Genomic DNA, 20,961 nt, shown 5'->3' with positions numbered 1-20,961 from the left:
GATTATTGTGGGATCGTCGAAGCGCGGTTACGGGATCGCATTGACTGGCCGAAATCTCGAGGCCAGTGAATAATCCGTCATTCGCCCACTACTAACCGTTTCCGCGGTAACGCGCTGTTATTACATCATAAATACGCAACCGCAATGATATAATAATGGAGATTGAAGTAATTTCAAATTTTAAATTGAAAACGATTAATGGGAATATTTATTAATTGGATATTTACTGTAGTTTCAAGTTTCGAAATTATAATTTTTGCAATTCTTTATAGTGAACATATCATGTTCGAAGGTGACAAGTCTAGTGTGGCTGAAATCGATATCTATATCTGTATTGACACGCGCGCGCGCGCGCATTGAATTAAAATTGATGAAGTATTTTAATACTTAAGTTATTTAAGTCAAAACTACCTTCAAAAATAAATAACGCATTTCTCCATCTACATTTATAGATATGAAAAGAAGATAAGAATCTGAATAAAATTATAATTAACAACATTTAATGTCGATGCAACCGGCTTTTTTTTACATGTACGTGACGTAATAGTGTTGAATAGCTTTTTCAACAAAACCTATATATATGTATTACGAAAAATAAGACTGGGAGACAATATAAATTTATATACTAACGTGAGAAAGTCAATAAATTCCGAGGTTATCTTCAGTGTTATCTTCCAACATGGAGACGTCTCTACGCAGCCGGTGCAAGGATATTGCCAGCCATTGTAGTCGCGTCTGTCGTACGACAGAAGGAAACACGCGCCAATGCGGTTTTCCCGCCAAGTTCATTCAGCGTCTCGCTTTGGATGCAAGCCAAATGCACGCGAGCAAGCAACGCCCGCCTTTCCCCTTTACTCTTCGTCCCTCGGAAGCACCACCATCCAAGTATTAGGATATCCCGCTCTCGCTAACGTTATCGTCTCTCTTCCGTAGACCGTACGACAGACAAACAAACCGACATTCTTATCTTTCTCGGTGATAACGAAAGAACCGTAATATCGATATCGGTACACGTACTCCCGTAGAAGCTTGACCCGGGTTCTTACGATCAAACGGTTCTCTATTCCGTCCGATAACAGGAACCATTCGACCATATCCGAAGAGTCTCGACGGCACATTCCATAGCGGCGATATTTCTCTGAAAAAATGGCGATTCTTATGGCAGCTTCTCTTTCGCGAGCGATCATTGGGAGAGTCCGCGTAGAGAGGCCATACTACTGGCAGCCGGCCAAGTCACGTTGCGGCTCAATGAAATCTTTCTGGGTTAGGTTAGTTCCTTCCTTCCGCGTTAAGCGTAGGATACGTTCACACCGAGCCGTTAGACGTGCGAGAGAGGCGGTCCTGGCTTCCGGCCAGCCAGCCAGGCAGCGGAGCCGAGGAAACAGTTGACTTCGGTATCCGACGGGAGTAGTAGTGGTCAATATTGGCCGGACCGGGTTCCCGTTCTCGAGCGAGGTCTCGAACTACTTGGACGACGGGTCATCGCTGTTGCGTTATCTTGGCAGCTGTCGATAGAATATCGAGCGGACCGGATGTCCCTTGCACCTTCGTGCGGCCGTGTCATTGTCAAATTTTTAAATAATTCTTAATCGAAATTTCTCTCTCTGAATTCAAATTTTCTACTGTAATTGAAATTTGACGCTTCAAATTAAATATAATATACGTTACGTAATAATATAATCGAAATCTACTGACCAATGCGTATAATTAATGAAAATTTAATACGTATGATATATTTAAGACGAAGAGAAAGTGAATAAAATTTAACAGCGACACCGAGTTTAACACAAGAAAATGGAAACTTGATCATCACGATCAAATGTCGTCAGTGATATAGATTCTACAAAGTCTCGTCATTAACCGGGAATCAACTCGTAGACGCGTAACAAGTAGTCGCAAGGTTCGCGAGCAACATCCGGCGGTTCGCGCGAGCCTCTTCAACTTCCGTGTTGCCGATCTCCCTCGCTACCATCCCGCCGTCAAGCGAGCGTGGCTTGGCGCAAGCAGTCAGACAGTCAGCCTCTCTCCTGGCATTAAGTATTCCCGTTGGGTCGGCGTGGCGAGAAGGTTTTGTGGGCAGAGGGGGAGGATTGCGGGAGGGGAGAGGGGACGAAAGAGCGGCTCGGAGCAGCGTGGCGCGTCGGTCGATGCTGGGGTGTGCTGCTGGTGAAGGAAGGAAGGAAGCGAGCGCGAGAAGGAGAGGAGGGGAAGCTCCTTCTTCCTCTTTCTCTCACTCGTGCGCTCCTCCATCCCTCTCTCTCCCTCTAGCTCTCCCTTCGTCTTGCTCCGAAAACGTACTCCCCTCGAGCGACGGCAGCGCCCCGGGGGCGCCTGCGCGCCTCGGAGGGGTAGCGCTTGCTCGAGGGCGGAGGACGCGAAAGAGCGGGATGAAGGGGCCCCTTCCCGGAATACTCACTCGCCCCCTCTATCCGGCGCCCCACTATGCTGCCACCCGCGCGGCTTCTCTCCACCTCCCCTCGCTACGGCTTCACTCGCCCGGGCTTCCACGATCGCCCCATTCTGTTCTCGGCGTCATAGCGTGCAGCATTAAACCCGACGTACGACAACCAAGAGCGCGACGACGACCACCTGCCTGTGTGCTCGCAAGTCGATCTCTCTCCCTCTTTTTCTCTCTTTCTCTCTGTCTGTCCTGGGTGTTTATCCATTCGCCTCACTCGCACCCTCCTCGCGACGTGATAACAGCGAGGAATAAGCGACGATTCGTCCGACGCAAGGTTACCGGTTCCATTTCGAACAGACAGAAGCCGATTGCCGACTCAGGAAAGATCTGTCGGAAGAGGGAAAACACTGGACTTTACTCCGGTGGTCCCGTCACGTTCGCGCGTAACGTCGTCCGCTGAAGATTCGAGGATCGTATCTAGTGTCTTCCGTATCGCGAAAAAGTGTACGTTTGGCGCGAGTACCGATCGTACGTCCGGATTACCTGTCTAGTCCAACTTTTAGTGTGAAAAAAATTGGTGACAGTCGCCGAGAGAGGATCCTACGAGATCGAATCTTTCGGATCAATGGTCTACCGAGCCCGATTTAATCCGTTGTAAGGAGCACCATCGCGAGACTCGTTCTTCAGGATACATCCCAATCGTTAGTGAGAATACAGCAAGATCCACGGAAGTGTCAATCCACCTCGTACGTGTTGCACGATCGATCTCTCGCAACACGGACAACAGGTACACGCGCGTGTTGTGCTCGATAGAGGCGCGAAATCATCGCTCTCAGCCGGTCGATCAAACGATTTGATCGAAACGTCTCGCCCTCGTTCCTCTCTCGCGGAGGAAGAGCATCGCGCCGATCGCACGGCACTCGGTACTCCACACGGTGGTACTGAGTGACCTGCAAGCTTCTCTTCACCCGGTGATCATCGCAAGGTGTACACGACGGCGGTCACCACGTACATCACGCCGCTCATCACCCCCGAGAAGGTACGATGCGCAACTATATTTCGCAAATCCTTCTCGTCAATTCCGAGCGCAAAGCAGCCTATCTTCTTCTCGTTGAATCCCGTCGAGGGGCTCGCGGAGCTCACACAAGTGTCGCGGATATATCGCGCGCGCGAGCGCGGGTGTATGTGTGTCGGCTTTTAGTGTATTACGTGCGTGTGTGTGGCACACAAGTGTCTCATTGTACGTGTACGTGTATGCGTAGGCGCAAGTACGGATGCGTGTATGGCATGTGTGTGTGCGTGTGTGTATGTGTGTATGTGTGTGATTACGTGTGTGCGTTGGCTGGGGGCATGTGTGTGGGTGGAGCTTGATCGTGGACGTCATCCGTCGGACAGAAGCGGACCAACCAACCGGGGTGTCGGATATTTTCTCCCCCTCTCTCTCTCTCTCTCTCTCTTCTCTCCATCTCCCTTTCCACCCCTTCTTCCTTTTCACTCCCTTCTCACGCTTCATCTCTCTTGGTTCCTGTGTGCATTTCTCGCAACAATGTGCAGTGACTGAAATGTTCCACGGAGATGACAGCGAACAACTTCGCCTCTTGCGATTCGGCCGCGTTGTTCTCGAAATCTTTGTCGACTTCCGTTCTAGCCAATACGGCGATATGTAGATGACGTTTATTTTTCCTCGCGAATGCTCCTACGATGCTTGAAATAAATTTACATGGTTTATTCTTAAAGACGGCGATATAAACGAACTGGTTTCCATTTAGATACATCATTATCTGTCGGTTACTAAATGCATTTCAAAGCGGTTTATGCAAACTTTTTAAAATATCACGAGATTAATGAGATACGAAACTCTTGTTACTTAAAGAAGTCAACAGTCAATTTTATATTTTAAGATTTTTATTGCGGGAAAAAATAATTTTTTAGTGTACACACATGTTTCATTTCGACTAGTTGACTTTAAATGTTCAGTGAAAATAAAAAAAAAAAATAAAATGATTTTATTTCTTTTGAATATTTGATATGAAAAATCTTTTTTGGAAAAATATCATATTCATACGTATATACTACACATTTTTCTGTCACTAAATATAATCTACTCAATATTCTCACTGAAAGTGACCCACACAAATTTTCGTTTATATTGATTTTTATTTATATTGAATCTACAATATTCTATTTTAGCTAAATTAAATTTTAATTTCATGTTACTCGAATTCGTCAGATTTAATTATTGACTTGGATTTGTTGCAAATGGACCACAAATATGTTAAATCTCAAAGCCATTATACTTTTTTTTTAAATTAGAGTCGAAGCTGTTGTGTGCATCTTTTTTTATTTTATTATATTTTATTAAAAATATTATAATTATATTTTATTAAAAATATTATAATTATATTTTATTAAAAATATTATAAATAATTTTTTAATATTTCATAATATTAAATGATTATATTATAGGAATTAGTCTTTTTTGTTGATAGTTAAAAGAGATGTTCCGTATAAAAATCAAAGTAATTGCGTTGTAAAAAATAATCCACGAATAATATCATAGTAAAATGATTGAAATGAAACTTTTCCAATGAAGAGAGAATATTTATCCGATACTTCCGCATTCGAAGGCGATATCTAAGAATAATGTTGCGAAATAAATGAACAAGCTCTCTTATGCTTGACTGCCCATGGCATTTCGAGCAATATCCGAAAGGGTCGGTTAATTCTTTAAATAAGTACCGCGTAGTAATAAAGACGAAGTTTCCGAGGGTATTACGGCTCCTTCGCGCGCTTTTAATAATCTCGCCGCGTCGGTGCGTCAAATCGCATGAAAGAAATATTAATGGAATTAATAAGTTGAGTAGTCTGACGCGGATGATGGTAGAGTGTAAAAGAGAGCGAGAGAGAGAGAGAGAGAGAGAGAGAGAGAGAGAGAGAGAGAAAGATATAGATAAATAGATAGGTAGAGAGAGAGAGAGAGAGAAAGGGAAAGGTAAGCGAGCGCTATTTCCCTCTTGCGCGAGAGCGCTCCGGTTTCTTATTAAGGACTCTCCACCCTCTCATACAAACTTATTATCTTAAGTCCTTCGCTTCTCGAGGCAGAACGATAACGAGATCGTTACTTTCGAAGCGCCTTGTGGCAACCGTCCAGCAGGATTTTGCCTTCATCTCTTTTTTTCTTTCCCCTCTCTCTCTCTCTCTCTCTCTCTCTCTCTTTTGTCGTCTCTTCATCTCGATTGCTAGCCGCATTGATCCTTCTGTCATTCCTAGTCATCTCTATCTTTTTATGGTTATTTGATATCAATCGCATACATCATCATCTTTATTACTTCCGGATTACTTTTTTTGTTCTTTATATTTTTTTTCTTCATAGTTATCGTTTTTTACAAATCATTGATTTGTCATAAATATGTCTTTGTATCTAATTTAGTTGTAGAGAGAAGATTTACAACAAGTATCGTAATTATCGACAAATGAAATCGGAAGGAGTATTAGATTTTAAATTAAAGTTCGTACTGTTTATTTCACTTTGCTTACTTTTATTATACTAATACCGAGTTTTTTCAATTATCTAGAAAGCAATTAGTTGTACATCCTATAATTATATACTTTTCGTATTGCGTGAAATTGTCAGGTTCAATTTCTTCGAATTTACTTCTCGTTATATTCTATAGGAAATTATATTATGGAATGCACAATAAATTCCATTCAGGATTATCTTTTCCCATTCGATTATAGCAAGGCATTTAAATAGAGTTCTTAAAACTTCCTGCCACGTAGACGGAAATTGCGGTAACACATTGTCACGCGAGATAATCGTCACACGGACGATCCATCTACCCAGTTCTACCCTTATCTCCACCGCCTTCGCACTCTCCCCTTTCGTTGACCCATATATCGCATCGCGTTGTAAAATTCATCGTTATCTGAAATACAATCTCCGTTCAAAATATGTGTGGCGCGATTTTACAGCCTCGCTCGAGACGTCTAATATCTTTTTAATATCACGGGCATGGATCTGCAACGTGAGATTCGCGAAACAAGAAAGATAAATATATTTCAGCAGTAAATTATTATTATTTTCAGAACACACTTACTATCTCATCTTTGATGAAGAATTGATATTTTCTAATAAAAATGTGACTTTTATATCAAGATGGATAGAATTATAAAAATCGATAATGTTTCGCAAAAATAAAAACAGTCATCAATGCAACTTTTTCGTATCAACTATTGACACATTTTTAGAACATCGATATTCTGGTTATCGTATTCTTGAGTGAATATTTCTCTTAACGATACTTCCACTAAATAATTTGACGAGAGGAAAATTATCACGTAGCATGTATTGTATCGTGGTTTTAATTGTATTGCAGTTTTAACGAGAGAAAAATGACCTAACGTATCTTTGAGATGTAGAGCAATGTGTTTTCATTTTCCCGCATAAATGTTGCGTAGTTGACAAACGCGAGCGTTTCATATGGAAGAGATTTTGGATTTAAAGCGGCGGTAACGAAACGCGTTATTACGCGAACAAAAGCCTAAACTGCGCCCCTTTAAAGTTTGACGCGTTAGGATGGTAGAGGGTCGTTTTCCGCTGAGCACCCCACAGCGATGCGCCCTTCGGGGACAGGGCTTGATTGCTCTTCGCCTTTTCTCGAGGACGATATAGAGTCTTCTTCTCCTTCGAGATATAAAGCAAAATGCCAAAGTTTCCGGCTTGACGACTATGACGATGCGCTCTTTATATCGTCCGGCAACATCGCTTTTCGAGGAAAGTCCGAGTTACTCGTTTCGCGAATGGCAAAGGAAGTAAGCGGATTTGATGTCGCTCCCCGAGTTCATTCTTGAAAACATGAAGCACACGGAGAAAAAGAAGGCAATTAAAAACATTGGACGAGCTCTCAGATGGGAGATATTTATTCTAAAAGTCGCAAAAAGTGGTAATATGAAAACAAAAAATTGTTCATATTTTTATTATTTTAGCAGTCATTCTTAGAGAAATTGCAATTTTTTGTGGTATTGTATCGCAAATAATGCAGCAGAATGCGTAACTTATTGTAAAAATGTATCTTCCACGAACTGGTTTGGAATAAAAGTGTACAGTGAAGAGAGAATGGGAGATAAGTGCATCGATGAAGAAAAAATTAGGTAGTTGATGCCGCGAAAGACGCGGTTGTTTACATCGAAATGCTTTTAAATCTGGGATGGCAGCACAAGCAGACAGCCCTCGCGATTCTCAGGATTTTCCATACAAATGCATGGCCACAATCCCTTTCCTCTGCCGCCAACAAACGGCCGAGATGTAAAAACAGATGACTCGTTCGCGAACCACTCAAACTGGTCACTTTCATTTCGATATAAACGCAAGAGCTGCTAATGTCCACGTATCTGTTTCCAAATACTTCATACTTCTACGCGCAAAGAAGAAAAAAAAAGACAAAGACTTAATAATCAGATGTTAGTGCAACATATTTAAATAAATAAAAAAATATAAATGTCAAATTTAAATTCATTTTATTGTTTATATTTTTCATATCTAAATAATATCTTAAATATATAGAAAAAATATAAATTATAATAATACTCTTGCGCGCATATCTGTCACATGTTAACTTATTTAAAATTTTTTTTTTAATTTTTCGTTATATAAATGTTTATTTCTCCAGTTCAATTTAAGCTATAAAGCAATTGGATCGTCGACAATGTTGAGATATTTTAATTGCATATGCACTTGCTGACATATATGATGTTTTACTGAGAATTTAAAAGACCTCACCGCGAGTTATGCGATAAATAATAGAATCAACAACGCGCGTTAGAAGGGAATGGTTGCGGCGCGCATTCCGCGGTTACGCGAATCTCGCGGTAATTATTAACAATATAATCCGGAAGTGGTATGGACCGGAGAGAGTAGAGCGGTCTGCTGGAGAGATAGAAGTCGAACAATAACGATAGCAGATTACTTTATCGTCACACCGTACATGCATATTTGTATGTGCGAATTGTTTGCGCGCAATATGTACGTTTTGCGTTCGTGCAAACTGCATCACATGTTTTTGCCTCAACTATTTTCTCTCTTTTTATCTATTTCACTTCATCTCCCGTCCTTTCAATCGATTCTCGTTTTTTTAATTTCTTTGCGAGCGTTTTGCCAATTTGCACCTGCGCTCGCTTCGGGATGACTCTACTCACGCACGTATTCGATATTTAACGCGCGTGTAAATATATTGGCGTTATATTAATTAATACCCATCCTCTTGCGGGCGCGCTGTTCTAAAGTATGCACTTTCATATGCTAACCTTGATTGCAATCTGGGAAATTGTACCGATCGGAAATTCTCAAGTTTCTCATGAGATTTCAACAAAACGTAAAAGAGAAATGAAGCGATTCAAATTACTTGATGAAATTTGATTTGAGAAATTGGAAATAATATTGGAAATAATTCGATATAATTTCAGAATTATTTAAATCAAGAATAAATATTGATAAGAGAAACAAGTGTATAAACGTGTTAGATATACACATTCTTTACATTTTTAAGAAATTTAAATGTTATCAATTTTTCTATTTCTCAAGATATAGCAATAATATTCACGTCAATATTGTTAATTTACCTTAAATTTATCCGTGCATAGAAATTGTCACTGCTATTATTATATCGATGATATTTTTATTTATCTTTTACTATATCGATGTATTTTCACTTGTTTGTCCTTTAAAGCTGTCCTCTCTAAACTACGTTTTTTTAAATAACGAAAATGTTTTCGAAGAATTTCACTAATAATACTGACAGACACGTTTATGCAACGATATTTGATATCTGATAACAAGTAACTTCGACTAATGTTGTTGAAATTTCTTTTGAAATTGTAGAAAATTAACCAAGCAAGATAAATTGAAGGGACTATAGAATAATTGGACTGTCTTATGTCGAGATAAATTATGCGAAAAGATTACAGAACTGAGTTATTGTTATGAGTCGGCTATCAAAATATCGATGTCTTTTACGCGGAAAATTATGCCGAGGAGAATTTATTGCAGAATCGAACGGGAAAGTAATATTACTGTATATACATGCGTGTACATGTATATTTATATTATGCCAGAATATGAATCCGACGAGAATTGAGGCTTCCGCTTCGACGAACGTAGACATCGTTCAACATGCATCGCGACCGCGCGCACTCGGTACGCGATTCGTTAATTAATCCCTCGTCGGCGCACGTGCGGTACACCCAAGATCCGCACTAAGAGACCTCTAACCCCATTCGACCGTTGAATCGCGTTGGCATAATACGCGAATTGCGGTTTACGATGGTGATTTAACCGTCCGCGGCCAACCGGATTCGCTATGCGTCGCTGCGTCTCATCGCGCACCGCATTTGTTCATATTGCAATTTTCGCGAACATGCCCATGCCAGAATTTGTTGAAACTCGGACGATTTGAAAGACATAATGATGATTCCACGCATGAAACGAGAAAATTCGATTCGAGCAATCTCTTCTAAAAATAGAATTTTGGAATTTAATGTAATAGAGTTAGAATTAATAAAAAATATATATTTGAAATCACAAAGAATATTAAATTATAAAGGCTATTTCTTTTTTTATAAATTCCTATTTTATTTCATTATTATTAATTGTTTATTAACAATTTATTAATTACATACGCGCGTGTCATATTTTAAATGTACATTTACCAGACCGACTCTTAATTTTATTATTTGGAAATTTTATAATATCGTATATTTACTATTATTATGAACGCTTACTAATAATTTTTAAAGAATCGAAATTTTTCAAGTTAAAGACAATATTTAAAAAAAAATTATATTAATGACTTTCGCATAATAATTTATTAGCATATATTTTTGTAATAATGCGCGTTATCAGCTGATTTAGCGCTTCGATCCATCGACATTTAACAGCCGAGTGACGTGAATCGAGAGACAAGGTCGTTCCGGCTGTCGCTCTACATTTTAATTGGCAGCACCGTACATTGCCCCTAATGGTGTTTCTGTTGTCGGCGATTGAATAGCGCCTCACAATAGCCGCCTTTACGTCCTATTCAGCCCTTCCGCGAGGATAGCATGGACGGGCGGAGTCGGAGGGTAAACTACTATGAATGTGCTAACTCGTGGCCGTGGCGATTGAGTTTAGATCGCTATTGAATTTCTACGTGTCTGGACGGCTTAGATGCACGATTATGTCCTTTTACATCCCCTCCTCTTTGAAAGAGAACTTCTTCAAACGTGCGATTATTTAAAAATTTTTTAAAAAGACTACAAGTTAATAAAAGAAATAAATTTTAATGAATAGATTCATATAGCATTATACTTACAATTAAGGGGATTTTTTATTGCTTAGTCATCGTTGATTCTTCTTCGATAAGAATTTATGAAATTAAAATTTTCATGACTTGCATTTTAATGTTTTATTATCATGTTATAAATGATAATAAAACATTTTTATAATATATATATATATATATATATATATATATATATATATATATATATATGTGTGTGTAATATATAATCGAAATATATATATATATATATTTATTTAATGTTATGTCATTAATGTTATGTAATTAATAGTTTATTGAGTTTTCCGCTTTGATAAAATTATTGTTTGTTGCTATTTTTTGGAGCGTTCAAACATATTCTTTTCATTGTATTTTCTTTAACACACACACACACACACACAATATCGGATACGAAAAATATCTATCTCACAATATGTTGCGACGAGAGAGATAAGTTTGAAATTTTATTGGGCTGCAAACTAAGTTGGTTATCGCGTCTTGCCTGAATTTTTCACAGCGCGGAGGTACGAATAGAGTTTAAACCATTTTTCCATCGTTAAATCAAAACGGAAGAAAGCCCGTAAGCCGCTTAACTCTAAATACGATCCCGCGAGGGTCGGGCCGTTTCGGTGCTCAATTTATGGTCACCGACTCGCTCTCGCGCGTTCACAGCCAATGTTCATAGTCAGCGTGTCGACGAAACTGCATTACGCGGACGAGTTCAACATCGTGCCGTTGAATGCCGGTTATTTCGCAAAGCTCTCCGGAAGGGAATGATGTCCCGGAGGGTAAGGTTTACGAGCATCCCCGAAATCTCGGGCATGACTCGATAAAAAGCACCCTGCGGGACCTGGAGAGGCCGATCTCCCTTTTATCGTTTCTACGCTCGTGTGACAGAGTCGGTCACGGGGATATCGCAGGATCCATTCCACTTTCCTCGATTTGGATTTTGACTCTGCCAAGCTTCACGAAGATTCTTCGATATATATCGGAAATGTGATAACGTTATATATCCGTATCTATCAATTTAATAATTTGTAAATCCTTGAAGCAAACTAAAGGTTATTGAATTTCGAAATTAAGACAGATATTGAAAATTTGATTTATGTATAAATGTACATGTATGTATTTATTCGAATATATTTTGTATTGAAATTTTTGTGAAGTATAGAAAATATTAGAATTAATTTTAACATGTTTATTTAAAATAAAAATTAAAATAAATAAATATATATTATCTTGTCACAAGCTATAATTTCTCAGTTAGGAAGAATAGAACAGGGAGAATAACTTTGTTTAAAATTTTCTGTGAACAGTGCATGCGTTCGGATATTTAATTTATTGAATCTTGCCATCGAGATTTCGTGAGGCGTAACACAACAATGTGTCCCAAACAGATTAAAAATGCGGGCGGCTCCAGCCGTGGCATCGGCGTGCCGTTGGATCTAAAAGGATTGTGGATATATCGAGCGCCCGAATAAAACAAGAAGGCCTGATAATGCGCATCAAAGGCGCGGGCAGAAATAGAGAAGCGCTTAAGCCGGCATGCACTTGTCGAGCGTCAGCGCTTTCATCTTCGCTCTCAAAGAGCAACTCGTAAACGTTTGATGCCACAGGATCAATAAATGTATCATGCGCGGACCAATACACATTGGCATCGGGTTTCATCGGAAGAATGAAATCTCCGCCTGTTTTTCGCGTCTCTGATTTCCGCGGAAAACCGCGAGAATGATGAAACGCAGTCGCGATATCATGGAAAAGAGAAATACAGTGTGTCTACTCTGTGGAAAAATATGGAAAACCTCTGGAATTCTTGGGAATTTCTCTTTTGTGTTTGGAAACAATCAGGGAATTCTCATTGGAAATTTTATTGGGACTCAGGAATTTTTTATAAAATTTTATCTTTGATAATTTTTTTTGCTCTTATATTACAAGCAATCCGTCGGTAGGCTAATTATAAGTTGTGAATTGCATATGTGTTTAGAATATATTGTTGATATATGTTTCTATATCTTTGTTTATATATTTTTTCAATATCTTTAAAATATTCTTTATTGTCATTTTTAATTTTGATAAAAAAATGAAAATATGCAAGTGAAAAATATTTATCTGATAAAAGCTATTCAATATTTTTTTAGTATATTTGCAAATATAGCACTTGAAATTTAAGTGACTCTATTTTTTTCTTCGTATAAATAAAAAGCATTAGAAAATGCATACGATAAGAAAACTTATTTTAAAATATTGCATCAAAATATTTAGGAAATTTTTGATAAGATTTGAATATGTGCGTTATGGATATCCTGAAAATATATACAATTTCACTAGGTTTTTAGCCTCAACCATCTTATTGCAGTATATATTTCAACCGAACATTTTACACTTGAGATAATAAAATCTTTGAATTTAAGAGAATTTTTTTGTGGTTTTTTATAGACAACAGTAACTTTTTTAGTAAACCAACTATTTTTATAGATATGATAGGCATATACTTATTGTTAGTTAAAGTAATGTGTAAAATACTATGTGGTCCATAACAAAATGCATAACGAAAGCACCGGATTTACCGTGAAGCTTGGAAACGTTGTAAAGAAATTCGAGTGGCTACTATGGAAACTCTTTTATGGGAGTTTGCTCTCGTTCGAATTTTTTTACGGCAGTTGCTTTCTTCGAGATTCCGCTTGAATTTGCTGACGGCGCAAATGACTGTGGAAAAAGCTTTTAACTTCTTGCTAAAGTCTTATGTGCGATTTTTATCTGGACTAATTTCTAATTAACATTTATCAAAAATAATGTTACGTCACCTTTATTACTTTATTCTTATCTGACATTCAGCAAATTATAATTACATTTATAATGAAACGATTAATTTAGTGAATTGAATAATTTTAATTTATCTGAATAATTAACTATATAAGTTTCTCTATTATCAGCCAGCTATTATTCGCATTTCAATAAGATAGATTAAAATTGATCTATTCATTTCCTGCATAGAAAGAAATTTTGACTCGTTTGTAACATTTTTCGATTTTATTTTTTATTAATTTCTTATATATGCTAATATTTACGATATAATTTTTTGTTAACATCACAAGTGTTCCGATATTCCAGGCATTATCTTGAATATCGTAGCACCAAGATACGGAGATCTCGAAATAATCACCTAGGGTTGGAACTTCTCGAACGACGAAGGGGTTTGGCAGATTCCGTGGTAATCCGGTAAAGTCGCAACTCAAACAGTTTAAGTCAGAATAGTGGCCGAAGGGTGGTAGGTTGCGGTCGTTCAGAGGGTGTAATGGGTGGGATTTAGGATTACGAGTGCAAGTGTATGTAACGTTCAGTCTAGCAATTTATTGGTTTGACCTCCTATTTTTAACGATTGTCAATCGATATATTTTCTAATAATAGTTACATACATAAATATATTTTTTTAGACATATTTTTCTACTTTCATAACTTTAACTTTAAAAAGAGTGCGAACATGTGTCTATAGATCTGTTGCCCGAAATTTTCTCAATTCGAGATTGGACTTCAATTTTGACTTAAATTAAATCTTATGATGCGTAGATTACGCATAATTTTCAGAAGGACGTTTAATATATATATTTTCACTCTTATAAAAATTTGAATTTTACCTCTATAAAAATTACTTATTTTACCGGCCATTTTCTCTGAAACCATAACTCGGTCCATCTAGAAACTTGCATATTCGTAATTTATCATAAATTTTATTTTGAGCAAAAAATAAAGTCCAATCTCGAGTAATTGTCCTCTTTGTGAATTTTTTGAAATAACAAAAATGTATTCTATATTTACTAATTAAAGAAGCGAAATAAATTATAGCTACTACTATCGTGCCGCTATATGTCGCAGGCTCTCTTTTCTACACGTTTTAAAAAAATTATGAATTCCAGTCACGAAAGCCTTGCATTCGCTTCCTTTAAATTCGCAAAATCGACGCGTACCAAGGTTGATACAGGCGAGGTGGAATTTTCGGAATATTCCCCGACCGGAAAACGTAGGATGAGGCATGCGCGTATAATTTACGTGAGAGCACGTTCTGCGGTGAGCATCTCGAATCGTGCTATAGCGCGTAAAGCTAGAGCGAGAACGGAGTTAGAGCAAGGTAGGGTCAGGGCTGGACAGCGCGATAGCGATGTTCCGAGCGACGTTGAGCGCCTTACCTACCGCTCGGTTACTGATAACCTCTCTTCCTTCCTGTACCACCACCGCCCCGTAACCTCTTTTGCTATTTATGACCGGTAACTTAAATCGTTGAACGTCGCGATCGTGAGAGATTGTTGCAGCATGGCTGCCACGCCGAAATCCGCGTAGATAAAAAGCCCTAAGTAGCTTCTCTATTCCGAGGTAAGGAAAGGTTTGAAAAATGTTGGACACTGAAAAATTATGCGACTCACATTGCGGTTTATACATCAGGTGAATTGTATACAGTCTTACTTAGCAAATAAATGTTTCTCTTTGCCTTGTGCTTTGCGTCTAAATGATTACATTAAGACGAGGTAAAATCGAGGTGGTTCAGTAAAAGAAGAAAGACTCAGAGAGACGTCAAAGAACAAAAGCGAGTGACATTATCCGCGACGGATGGGGGCTACAGTCGTCGGAGCCAGGCCAGGATTAATTCTTTCCGAGCGAGGTTCAGGACGCCGGGATGGATCGCTCGGAAAGACAGAAGGGTTGGAAGAAAGACTATGGATTCTGCGGTACTGGGCTAGCTGGAGAAAAAGTAGGGCGAAAGGGCGAGGGACAGGCCGGGCGAATCGGTTATCATCCCGAGGGTTGCGAGCTTCGTCTCGGGATCCCACCGTCGCTTTTTCTTTCTTTCCTCTCTCCCATTTTTTCTCCTATCTCCGTCTATCCTTCTCTCCCGATCTTATCCTTCCCTTTTTTATATATTTGTCCCTATGACCTGGATTCGCGACAATGCGGAATTATTCTACGCAATTTTGATCGCTACTGCCCTGATTTGAAGATGCACTACTTGACATATATTAAATTGTAGCAAACGAAGAGATTATAATTATTAAGAATTGCTCGCAAGCATACTTGCAATGTTTCAGTTGAAATTATTGTGAGCAAACGTATTCAATAATTCAAGTTTAAAAAAAAAGAAATTGATATTTTTATTAAATAAGGTAAAAATCAATTTATATTTCACTTTACTATATTTCACTTTACTATATGTTTATGCATTCCTATCAATGTAACATTGTTGATACTATTCTGTACGATCGCTAAAGGGACATGGTGGACAGAGTAATATTCGCAATGCGTTAAGGTTATCGATTTTAAAGTTGAGTTGATTGCCTCAGTATTGCGATGTAATAATACAGATGGGCCATTCAACCATGGACACACGTTACCAAAAGCTATTGCGCCGCTAAATTGATAGTACACATGATATAATGGAAAACGATAATTTATTCGTAACGACAGATAACGCACTTGTACATCATTTTATTTCTTTCGAGCTTTCTCAGTTTTGTCTCATTTAGCGTTAACGTCGTTTGATAAAAATGTAAAATTTTCTTAATATTTATGTTTTGAACATATTACTTTACATATGTACAAAGCAAAGTAATCGCCGTATACATCTCGTGTCGTTATTTAATGACACGGATTTAACGACGCGCTCGTTAAAAGATCGTCCGCACTTTTAGCGAATTGCGTGATCTCGGATCGTGTTCCTCCATTGCGTAAATTCGCATGGTATCGGTGAACGCACGATTAAACTTGCAAAATGATCGCGAACGGAGGTAAAAGCGTTCGCCGTTAAAACGCGAACGCGAGACCGCTGATTAACGTTTATTCCAATATTTTTCTTGCCGTTCCCATCCTTCGTGCATTCATTGAAGGGATAGAAACGCCGTGAAAATGCGGGACTGATTATGACATTTACGAATACATCGCAATAATGTGGAACGATAATGCCCGATGGTCATAAAAGACACGCTGACTATTGTTCTTGTTTTTCTTTGTTCCTTTTTTATTCTTTATGGAATTGCGCGTCGTTATTAAACGCGCGCCTTTTATTACGAACTTTGCGTTTCCGCTCGTCATTTTTGTTACACAATAATTTTGTGATTTGTTTTGGGAATAAAATTTTTATTCCGCAAGTTTCAATCGTTGTAATAAAGTATAAAAGGTCCTGCACTTTGCGCGATAATGGTAGCTAATATCTTTTTATTTTTTATTTTATTTGTGCAATTTTCACGTTTTTTAAAACAAATTGTACTACCGTTAGTGGAGAGCGCAATATTTAAAATTAATATAAAATAATTTACATCATTATGAAATCATATTAAATTATACAGAGCGGTTTAATATATATTATAGATGAATATATTAAATTTGCGCAAATAGAGAGGTAGCTTTTACATCTTCCTCTCTCCTTTCTCCGGGACGATTTCATTTTCGTAGATACGGAAGCGCTAAAAGCGAGCCAGAAACATGTACGCGGTCATATCGGGTGAGAAAAGCAGGAGTTTGGTAAAGAGGAATGAGGTGACCCTCTCTCCCGGCTCCTCTCCCTCAACCGATGAAATTATAAAGCCACTCCTAGTAAGTTGTAAAATTGTAATAGCTTTCCGGTATTTACATAATGCTACGGCGTAATAAGTGGAATTCGCCGAGTTTCCATTACCATTCTACCGCTATCCGCTCTTATCTCCGCTAACGACCCGAGGGGCCCTGCTCCTCTCCTTGTTTCTCTCGTGACTTATATTTTTCCACCTTATTCTTCGCCGAGTTAACCGCGGCGAGAAGCGATCCAAACCCCAAACCTCATCTTTTGTTCGTGTCGCGTCTTCACGACGAAAATTCGACCACTTATTTTGTTAGTTGGTTTCCTTCCAAGCTCTTTAAATTCGCGGATTTCATTAGAAATGATAATTAACAAACCAGGCATCTGTTCAGCCTATATTGCGTGAAAAATTACGAGTTTTATTATGTCTTCTTTCATATCTTGCACGAAAAATTCGCAATTGATGACACTCGTTTTTCAAATGAAACTTTTAAGATTTATTTTGCGAATTGATTCAATGTAATATTTTACTAAGCGATAAAAACGTTTTACAAGGAAGTTATTTTTTCATACTTGTTATATTTTATCTTACATATTTTGTTTTTTTTTTTCATGTTCCATTTTCATTTCTAAACAAAAGTTTCTTTGTCACGAGCATCGTTGTCCAGAGCAATGGAAAACGCGGATAAAAGTCTTTCTAGTTTGCACAATGTGCTCATTACGCGATCGGCAACAGCAAAATGTAAAAAGATTGCAGACTGAAATTCTCGTTATATGTATCTATTTATCGAGAACATGAAAGAAGTCGAATTCTCGCTTTCGGCACTCGAGGAAAGGAATGGAAGCTGCAGCGGCTTCATTCGAATAAGTGGCCTCCTTAGTTTAGATTCGCCTTCTTCCATTGTTTCCTTCCTCTTCACCTTATCCATCCATGATATCATCCTTCTTTATCCCCGAGTGTGTCTCTTTCTCTTTGTTATTTTCCTACGATGAACTTCTCGCCGACGAAACCGGGGCGATTCGTTTATTTAATTTTCGAGATCCCCTGCCATTTTATTTTTATCCCCGAGACTTTATACACTTCGCTGATTAACCCACCTCGCGAGAAACCTTACCTCTCTCATTCCCCTTCAGTGGAGAACGTTGAAACGAAGAACGCTGCGAGTTTGCATGGGGTTGAGGAAGAGTTAGGGATGCGGAGAAGGAGAGGGAGTCGAATTCAGGAACGTAGGGGGATGGAAGGACTCGCGGGGTTTGCGTTACTCACCGGATATAGAGATGTCTAAGCCCAGCCATCACTGAAATTGCCAGAGTTTACCTCTTCCGCCCTTTTCGCCGCATATCCTCTCTCTTCTGTCTCTTCTTCTATCCCGATCGAGCTTTCGTTTTCTCAGCATGGAGTTTCTGCCCGTAAAATATTCGACTTCTACCTTTCATTCTCCCCAGCTTGCCCGCCCGCGGCTTTATTACAATGCGATTGTATTATCAAGATTTCAAGACTAGAAGTATCGGTTTTTCTCCTTCCTCTTCCTTTCAGCTCCTTTAAGTTCTTCATATTAATCTACCTTGTCGAAGTGGATGATTTTATGGAGAAATCGATGAGTCCTCTTTATCGAATTACTTCGCAGTGTTTATCCGACTACTAACGATCGCATTATCCGACTTATCACTGTCATTATTATTTGCATTTTACTCGTTCGAATTAAAATGCTATATAAATTTATGTCTCTTTCATTTTACATATTATAAACAAATGTAAAATATAATCGTGTAAATTTATTTAAAACTACGTTAATTTATTCAAAAATAAGAGATGAACTTTTGTTATATATTTGCTGAAATTAAATTAGATATTTTAGTATGTTTTAAATTTTTCATCATTGTGCCGTGTCAATTAAATGATTGTTAAATATGGAAATTTTTTCACGATTTTCATTTCTATAAGATATCTATATTCATTGATTATTAGACCATACTGATATCTACAAGACTTGATATAGTTTCCAATGGGTAATATCTGAATAACGTTCGATATCTAACGGAAGACACGAGGAATATCGGGGATCGGAGACGTCGAGTTTATCTAGTATTCGCATGTAGCCGTATCCGATGTAAGATCCGATGTCGCGCTTCGGATTCGCCATGAACAATCTTAAGGAACGATGCCGTGCTGCTTGTTCCGATGTCACTGTGCTTCTTCGTGTTTCTTTCAGTTCGCGATACGCACATTCGCGACATTGTATCTACAACAAATGTGCATCCAATAGCATTTCTTTCGATTTCGACCGTGACCTTTTACGTCGCCGTTCTCAGATTCCATTCTTTAAAGCATTATCTAGTAACATTTTCTGGCAACAGCTGTTTCTTTTCACTCTTCTGCTTCTTTCTTTACCGAGATTTCCGTAGCCGCTCGGGAGAGGAAATTGTGTACATTTTATTTTCGCTGGTGTTTCCTAAATTTTTCATAAAAAATTGAATATCGCACGAGTGTTTTCACCGTGTTTATGTATTGATACGTTATATTGAAGTAAGTTCGGCTATTAATAATGCACCTGCGTATCGATTATTTATAACTTTTTCATCGATAACCAGACAGTTAAGACAATATGAAAGCTGGAAGCAACGATAAAAAACACCAATAGAGTCAACCTGGAAATGTCGTAGCACATCTACACAGACACAAACCATTCATATTTAATAAATTCTTTATCAATTTCACACAGTCATATACTGAAAATGTTATTTCTTTTTTTCGAATATTAATTGTTTCGTTTTTATAAAAAAAAACAAGGAGTATAATTTAATATTATATATAACTTGTGTTGAAGAAAATTTATTTTAATTAATAAAAAAATTTATTAAATAATATGCTTCGAAAATAATTTATATTTCGTTCTAGTTGGAAGTCTTAAACTTAATCTTTTATCCTTTTTTTATAGATGGTGACAAGGACAAAGAAGATATTCGTCGGGGGATTATCGGCGCCGACGACGCTGGAGGACGTCAAAAACTACTTCGAACAATTCGGTCCGGTGAGTATAAATATCAGTATCAAATTTACATTATTACGTTGCATTGAAAAACTAAAACTGTGTGTGTCACATTCGGCGGATGATTATTTTAACGATTTATTTTAACAAAATGCTGAGCATAAATTTAGGAGAAATTTTCTTTATTATTAATATATTTATTGATTTCCATTTTTTAAATGGATGTTATATTTATAATTAATAATACAGGATTAAGATCCTATCATAAAAAATTTTTCACAAATATCTCTTTATAAAATTTTACATCGTTTCGAATTTATAAAATTTATAAACATTATGCAACGTAATGTAACATTTCGCTGGAATCATGAACGCGGTATCATTGACTATCATTTCAGTTGGTTACATTATCGATGTATCGCACATCCTCACCATTTCCTCTCGCGTCGCAAAATCGAGCGGCACTGTCGACGACTGTGATTCATGGGATTTACATTGTTTAGTACTTTTGCATATTTTATTGGCCATTTCGCGCGGAACGCTATTGATTTTTGGACGAACAAGTGCACTCATTTCCATTTACACAACGTCAACGGCGCGCGACGACAATTCTGCCTCGCTGTAGCTCCCATGAATTTTGATCGTTATGGCTCATAACGGTGATATCGAGGTATCGCTCTATTTGGATTGTTTCAAAATGCGCAATATAATATTATT

The 20,961-nt window shown here is 38.0% G+C and overlaps 1 protein-coding gene across 9 annotated transcripts in view; it reads left to right on the top strand.

Annotated features, from left to right (window-relative positions):
- Rbp6 (RNA-binding protein 6) overlaps positions 1 to 20,961 on the top strand; it is a 620,420-nt gene that overhangs the window by 422,462 nt on the left and 176,997 nt on the right. For 8 of the 9 annotated variants that reach the window (XM_083081660.1, XM_083081663.1, XM_083081657.1 and 5 more), the window contains one exon: positions 20,194 to 20,286. In XM_083081660.1, coding sequence (XP_082937786.1) covers positions 20,194 to 20,286 — 93 coding nt within the window. Of the gene's footprint in view, positions 1 to 2,512; positions 3,441 to 20,193; positions 20,287 to 20,961 lie in introns of those variants that run through there. The other variant, XM_083081665.1, reaches the window with a different exon arrangement.

Source organism: Camponotus vicinus, unplaced genomic scaffold (genome assembly GCF_025532165.1).
Source record: "Camponotus vicinus isolate PSW18456_S1 unplaced genomic scaffold, iyCamVici1.0 SCAF_11, whole genome shotgun sequence".
Lineage (NCBI taxonomy): Eukaryota > Metazoa > Arthropoda > Insecta > Hymenoptera > Formicidae > Camponotus > Camponotus vicinus.
The sequence above is the reverse complement of the archived record's forward strand: the minus strand, read 5'-3'. Positions and strand labels throughout refer to the sequence as shown.